The sequence below is a fragment of the Canis lupus genome, chromosome 21, assembly GCF_011100685.1.
Source record: "Canis lupus familiaris isolate Mischka breed German Shepherd chromosome 21, alternate assembly UU_Cfam_GSD_1.0, whole genome shotgun sequence".
Classification (NCBI taxonomy): domain Eukaryota; kingdom Metazoa; phylum Chordata; class Mammalia; order Carnivora; family Canidae; genus Canis; species Canis lupus.
This window is the reverse complement of record NC_049242.1, coordinates 30,220,238-30,227,453: the sequence shown is the minus strand read 5'-3', so window position 1 is coordinate 30,227,453 and position 7,216 is coordinate 30,220,238. Positions and strand designations below refer to the sequence as shown.

General features: G+C 55.0%; 1 protein-coding gene across 1 annotated transcript; it reads right to left on the bottom strand.

Annotated features, from left to right (window-relative positions):
* Positions 1-94: 94 nt before the first annotated feature.
* SMPD1 (sphingomyelin phosphodiesterase 1) lies at positions 95-4,721 on the bottom strand. The gene is made up of 6 exons (XM_038568897.1): positions 4,245-4,721; positions 2,568-3,340; positions 1,851-2,022; positions 1,368-1,444; positions 1,026-1,171; positions 95-861 (listed from the first exon to the last, which is right to left on the bottom strand). Exons 1-6 carry the CDS (start codon positions 4,536-4,538, stop codon positions 452-454), a joined length of 1,872 nt encoding a protein of 623 aa, XP_038424825.1. The 5' UTR covers positions 4,539-4,721; the 3' UTR covers positions 95-451.
* Between the last annotated feature and the right edge of the window lie 2,495 nt (positions 4,722-7,216).

The window sequence follows — 7,216 nt, the reverse complement described above, 5'->3', positions numbered from 1 at the left end:
CTCCAGCTGAAATCAAGAGTCAGAGGCTTAACCAACTGAGCCACCCAGGCATCTCACCCTCCCAGCTTAATAAAGTGGGACAGTCACAGAGGGGTCTGGAGTCCAAGTCTCTTATCTTTATTCTAACAGCCTGGCAACCAGGCAACAGCAGCAGTACAGGGTTCCTGGCTGGCCAGCACAGGCCTGAAGTGACAGCTTCTGTCTGGTCTGCTGGGGCATACCAACTTAGACCTTTGCTCCACAGCCATGAAAGACAGTAGTCCTAGAGCAGCTTAGATGCTGGGCAGAGGCAGAGCCCCGGACAGAGCTCCATGAAAGAAGGTCCTATTTCCCTGGTGTTCTTGGGGCCCAGAGGTGGGGTCTTCCACCACTCTTCTTACCACAGCTATCCTCTGGGGTTTTTGCTCCTTTCTGAAGATTTGTACTTTGCCAACTGTGGGCTCTGGGGCTCCTAGCAGAGAGGTGGCCTTGGCTGCAGGCTCTGGTCATCAGGGAAGCTTCCATCCGGCACCAGATGGCGACATAGAGCAGGGCTGTCGGAGCGAGCTGAGAGCTGGGCGCATAGAATAGTCAGGCGACAGGGCATGCCACAGGGCTCTGAGGGCGGGTGGCCCTTATGGTAGAGAAACCAGAAGGTCTGGAATAGTTGTGTGTCACCCCGCATGCGGTACACTAGGTCATGCCAGGCGGCAGGCAGTGCATTGGGCAGTCCGTAGGTTTCTCGAGCCCTGTAGAGACGCTGCCAACGTGGCACGGCTCCTGGTTCATTAGCCTGTGTCAGGTTCAGGATGTAGGTCTCATGATCCAGGACCACATGAGAGCTCCCCGGGTAATTGCCATCTATCTCGTAGACACGGTAGCCTGCAAGAAAGGAGGGCTGACTGGAGAGGGAAGGAGCCAAGGCAACTCCAGGGAGGGGTCACATGCCCTACCTGCCCCTTGCCAGCCTTGGCTCTGACTCTGTTTCTGCTTCCTCTATCCCACCAGCTTCCTCTATCCCAATGACTCCTTCCCACCTCACTCACCAGGATTAAGGCCGATGTAGGTGGTGGCACTGGGCGCCAGGAAGGCTACAGATAGCGGCCGGCTCAGGGTCTCCTCGTCATAGAAGACCTCAAACTCATCCACGTGGGTGTGGCCAAAGAACTGACCAGCCAAGGTGTTCTCATACCTGGTTGGAGGACACTAATTTTATTCAGAAGGTTCTAGGAAGGGAGAGGCAACCTGGAGAGATGGGATGCTTTCCTTCTCTACATGTTGAAGTAAATGCCTCTCTACCCCAATGGGGTGGCAGCAATGATAAGATGCTCAAAGGAATTTCCAACCTTCAGACTTTTCATCTACCCCTCTCCCCACCTCCCTCCTACCTGGCTACAATCCGGTAATAATTCCAGCTCCAGCTCTTCAGGCAGTGCCCTGGGGGGATGTGGCCAATTATATGTACCTGCAGGGAGAGTTAAGGAAGGTTATCAGGGAGAATAGAATGCCTTCTATTTGCTAGATGGGAAGCTGCCTGATTCATGAATTTTTCAATAAAGCCAATTAGAGCTTCAAATTTTAAAAAGAAATAAGAGGAAGGGTATCAGGACAAGGAGGGGTCCAGACAGCCTGGCCAGGAAGAGGTGGAACTCATCTCCTACAATGGCCAGCATTGCTGGCCAGAGAAGGGGGAGTGAATGAAAGGGCTTCAAAGGGGGACCAGGAGCCGAACAACCAGGGAACACTGTTGTTGGAAACTCCAGAAGACCAAGTTTCTCTGGCTCCAGATAGGAGTCTGGTCATGAAGGGCCTGCTTCTCCTCCAACCTCTGTCAGTGCATACTCCATCATGTTCTCACTGCCTTCCCTCACCTTGTCTCCTCGATCCTCAGCAGCCTGAAGCTCCCCCACTAGCCACTGGAGCTGTCCAGCGGGATCTGTAGAGTTGATCAAGAGCCAGAAGTTCTCACGAGAACAAAAATTCATATTGAGAGAGATGAGACGGAGGCCAGGGCGTGGGGAGAGGGCATAGAACCCCCCAATTCTGAAACAAAGTGAACATGAAGGGTCACCACTCATTCATAATCTGGTCCTGCATGCCCAGTCCTGGGCTAAGCATTTGGGTGGAGGCAGAGGCATACAGGACATCCTCCTATCAAGGAGCTCACATTCTAGCTGAAGACCAAACAGCACTAATTATAGGGCCGGTGTGACTGAGGTGAATGGCTCAGAAGACTAAGGGCTCTAGGAGTTCAGGGGAAAGATAGAAGTGAGCTAGAACAGGAAGCAAAGGCCCTTCACAAAGAATATGATCTGGGTCTGGGAAAGCTGGGATGTTAGAGTGGGGGGTGCATTTTAGAGAGGGCCAACATGAGCAAAGACACAGACCAGCATGGAGAAGACATGCTGTCAGCCCTGTGAGAGAGAGTGGCTGGCTATAAGGGTAGAGGTGGAAGTTAGGGTCGATCAGGAAGGGCCAGTGAGGAGAGCTGACTCATACTAACACAGTCACAGGTAATGCCCAGGTCCCCTGCTCCCTTCACTATCATACACCTTTTCTCTTCCTGAGTTTCCAGGGACCTCAACTACCTGAGGGTGTGAAGGGCTTCATCAGGCAGCCAGGACTCCCATGCCTTGGCCATTGCTTCATAGAGCCATCTGGAAGAGAAATTGCCCTCTATGAAGGGAGGAGGGAAGCCATTGACAGGGGTGGTCTCGTGGTTGCCCACAGCAGGGTACACAGGCACTGGCCCCAAGAACTTCTTCACAAGGGCTGTGACGGTGGTCAGGGCCCGAAGCTGGTCCTGACGTGACTGATGCCAGACGTTGTGGGCTGGGATGTCTCCTGTCCAGTACACCATATCAAAGGGGCCAGCAGGGCCCAGCCCACTCAACAGGCTCTCCAGCGTCCGCAGGGGCAGGTCACACTTGCTGTACTCTCCCCAGTATCCAGCACCTGGGCGGGAGGCAGGTGGCAGGCCAGAATCCCGGCGGCAACACAGTGGGTTCTCACAGTTAGGGTCTGTGCCCTCCAGGTAGTCATGATCCCAGTGCAGGTCAGTGAGGAAGAGGATGCGACTAACGGGGGCACCTGGGGCTGGGGGCTTGGGTGGCTGTGGGGAAGGTTTTGGTACAGCTGGCAAAGAGATGTTCCAAGATGAGAAGATGTCCCAGTGCCCACAGGTGGAGCCCAGGAGCAGACCACAGGCCTCAGATGGCCTCAGCACCGAGCGTGTCCACACTTCCACCATGTCACCTTCAAAGAGCTGGACAGCTGACTGGCACACAGTGGGCGGTGCTATTTTCAGCACATTGCAGATCTTGGTGGCCATAGAGCCCACCCAGGCCACACTAGGCTCCTTCTGTGGTGAGAAGAACCAGTGATGAGAGAGGTCGGAGATAGCCACAGAGACCAAGTCAACCCCTGGCTACCACCCTTTGTGCCTCTATCTCCAAATTGGGGGGCCAGGCTGGACTCAGTGCCACCCTGGTGAAGAGACCTCACTGCACTCCCTGCCTCCCACAGAGATTGCCCAGTGACTCGGGCAGCAGCGGGCCAGTACTTCTTCAGCTCAGTAGGCAGTGGCATTTCAGGTCTTTTGCTTGTCCAGCTGGCTTCTGCACAGTGCCCTGAAACTTGGGCTGGGAAGTTTGGCTGTCCATAGTTTGGGGACACACACAGGGGCAGGCCCTGGAGAGCACTGCAAATCTCACCTACCAACTAGCACTCATCATAATCCATCAGGGTCAAGGCACCCCTATCGAGTCCCATACCCTTGGATGCTTCTGAATTCAAGTCCCTGGTACAAGGCCTGGTGCTCTGGACTAGAGATGCCAAGTTTAAGGCAAAGGGGGGTTCAGAGTCAGATATACAAGGAAAGGAGACCCAGCCCTTCCCCTAGCCGCCAGCTGTCTGCCCTTGGGCAAGCGACTTCACCTCTCCCAGCCTCTAGTCATTCGTAAAGTGGAGAGAACAACCATAATGAAAACACCTCACGGGTTTGATTTAACCAGCGTAAAATGGCTAGCACAGTGCCCGGCAAACAATCTGAACTCTCCTTTCTTCACAAGGTCACGATGGAGGTAGAGGTGGAGTTGTAGTCATGGGTGTCCCTACAGGTAGGACAGCAAACCCAGTGAAGGCTAGCGGGTGCCAGCCTCCCGGTCAGGTTTGCTCTCCCAGACTCCAGGCCCAGCCCCTCTCTCGCCCCTGCCCCCGCCAGCGCTCCCCTTGGCTTCTCCAAGGCAGCCCCCGTAAGCGCTCACCTTCAGCCCGAAGTCGATGGCGGTGAACAAGCCTTTGCAGACTGGGCAGGTGAGGTTCCACCACCCAAAGGTGTTGCGGAGCTGGGGCACTAAGCGCCCGAACCTGGCCAGATGGCTTTGCGGGGGGAGCGGGTGTGCCCCGGCGGGGGCCCAGAGAACCAGGGCGTGCGGCAGGGCCAGCGCCAGGCCTACCCACAGGAGCCTCAGTCTGGGGGACCCCCGGGACCGGTCCGATTCCGGCTCCCGTCCAGACCTGGGGTGGCCCTGGCCGGGCGATACTGCGTGGCGGGGCATTGCGCGAGCTCCTAGACAGGCTGCTTGGCTGCCCGGACCCCGCCGTCTCGGAGCTGGCTCTCAGGGACCGGACAGCGCCGGGGACAGCCGGCCAGCCCCCGCGGCAGTCGCCTGACTGCTCCGCCCCTTCCTCTTCCTCCGTTCCCCAGCAGCTGATCGCCGCGGCTGCTGTCAGGAGTCCTCCTGTCTGGGCGGGGGAGGTGGAGTGGGAGGGGCGCCCCGGCCCCGCCCCGGCCCCGGCCCCCGCCCCCGCCCGGGCCCCGCCCCCGCCCCGGCCCCGGCCCCGCCCCCCGACTGCGACTGCGCCTGCGCCTGCGCCGCCCGCCCGGCGGGGAGAAGTTGCCTGCAGTGCGAGCCTGGGGCGCGTGCTGCCGCCGCCCTCTCTCCGTCGTGGTGCAGCCCTGGTGCGGCTGGCGAGAGGCCCGCCGAGGCTCCCAGGCGCCCCCTCTCTCCACACCTGGATGCAATTCCTGGAAGAGCTAAACTGCCAAGCCCACCTGGCCCTCCACTTGGCTGGGGGCGGGCACGGCCCCGCAGGTCTCTGCGTGTGTTACCTGGGCCCCTACGTCTCCCGCGCTCTGCCACTGGCACTGGCACCCTCGAGTCGCCCTGACTGAGAGTCTTTGGGTCCCATTTGGTGCGGACTCTTCCTAATGGAAGGGACCCTGAACTTGTGCGGACAGTCACACATTCACTCTACGGATAAGGACACTGGCTCAGAGATGGTGAAGTGACTAAGGAGGGGTAGAGTCAAACAGCCAGGAAGGCCGGGAACATGGACTAGAACTTGGGTGTCTCATCTCCGTGGATCCATGATGCTGGAAACTAACATTTATTGAGCTCTGTTCATGTTCCCACACGGATCCAGACACTGTATTACTATCTTCAGTTGGAACAACCCTAAGAAGTATGTAATACTAACAGTCCATTTTGTAGATGGGGAAAATGAAGCATGGGGAAATTAAGTGGCAGAATAGCAATTAAAACCAGGTCCTTGGGGATCCCTGGGTGGACCAGCGGTTTAGCGCCACCTTCAGCCCAGGGCCTGATCCTGGAGACCCGGAATCGAGTCCCGCATCGGGCTCCCTGCATGGAGCCTGCTTCTCCCTCTGCCTGTGTCTCTGCCTCTGTGTCTCTCATGAATAAAACAACAACAACAACAACAACAACAAAAACCCAGGTCCCTTGGGGCAGCCTGGGTGGCCCAGCGGTTGAGCGTCTGCCTTTGACTCAGGGCCTGATCCTAGGGTCCAGGGATCGAACCCCACGTCCGGCTCCCTATGAGGAGCCTGCTTCTCCCTCTGCCTGTGTCTCTGCCTCTCTCTCTGTGTCTCTCATGAATAAATAAATAAAATCTTAAAAACATACACACACACACACAAAACCTGAGCTCTTTAATTCCTAGAGTGCTTCTCCGGGGGGGGGGGGGGGGGGGGGGGGCGGGCAGAACTACTAAGTCTTGTCAGTTCTTTTTTTTTTTTTTTTCCAGTTGTATACCTTTATTTGACAATCAGCGATTAGTTCTCATCCACATTAACAGTCTAGATTTTTGAAAGTGGTGACAGGTACGTAGGTAACCAGCGTGTAGAGCTTGTTTGGTGAATCTTCATCCTCTTTATGTTTTCTGGACAACCGCACACGGATACGGTATGGAACATTCCTTATTCCTTTGGCCCAGACAGCTTTGTTGAGCCTGGTGTCAATGCGCACATCTGGAGTTCCCATCTCCTTCATGGCAAATTTCCAGATCTCTTTGAGTGCCCGAGGGGCACGCTTCTTGAAACCCACTCCATGGATACGTTTGTGAATGTTGATGGTGTATTCTCTGGTCACTACCTCGTTGATGGCCGAACGGCCCTTCTTCTTCTCGTCACCCTTCTTTGCGGGAGCCATTCTGCCGGGCACTAGTTGGAAGTCTTGTCAGTTCTTTAAGAATTTCAAGTGACTCTTTTTCCTTGGTTCTGTGGTCATTACCTCAAGAGTAATTGTGGTATAATAAGAAATATATTTGTCCTTTGTATCCAGTTTCTTTTTTTTTTTAAAGATTTATTTATTTATGATAGACATAGAGAGAGAGAGAGAGAGAGGCAGAGACACAGGAGGAGGGAGAGGCAGGCTTCTTGCCGGGAGCCCGATGCAGGACTTGATCCCAGGACTCTAGGATGGCGCCCTGGGCCAAAGGCAGGCGCTAAACCGCTGAGCCACCCAGGGATCCCCTGTCTCCAGTTTCTATTCCCAGCACAAAGCTCCTAAAATCTTTTAAATTTTCTTGTTATTTATACAAGCCCTTTTCAATCACACCTAAATTTATGCTAATGAGGGATGGTATCTGCTGGGCCCCCAAGATAGCCTCTGGATGGGGCTGGTGACTTAAATGATTACAGGGTGAGAAATTTCAGCTCCACCCTCAATCTACAAGGAAGGGAGGAAGACTAGAGATTGAACTCTCTATCTCTTTGAGAGTTTCCTGTTGGTGAGTTTGTTGAGTTGCTAATAGGTGGCACACCTGGAGAGCACATGGCAGCTCCATGACATCACTCCCCTTTATGCCTTGTCCCATGTACTTCCTCCATTTGGCTATTCTTGTCTTGTACCTTTTTTTTTTTTTTTTTAAAGATTTTATTTATCCATTCATGAGATACACAGAGAGAGGGAGAGAGAGGCAGAGACACAGGCAG

What these genes read in the sequence shown, in the direction of transcription:
- SMPD1 (XM_038568897.1), bottom strand. Translation starts at nt 4,538, where the DNA reads ATGCCCCGCCACGCAGTATCGCCCGGCCAGGGCCACCCCAGGTCTGGA. An exon ending in CTGAGGATCGAGGAGACAAG is followed by an intron (nt 1,445 to 1,850) that starts GTGAGGGAAGGC and finishes CTCTCCCTGCAG; the next exon opens with GTACATATAATTGGCCACAT. An exon ending in TATTACCGGATTGTAGCCAG is followed by an intron (nt 1,172 to 1,367) that starts GTAGGAGGGAGG and finishes TCCTCCAACCAG; the next exon opens with GTATGAGAACACCTTGGCTG.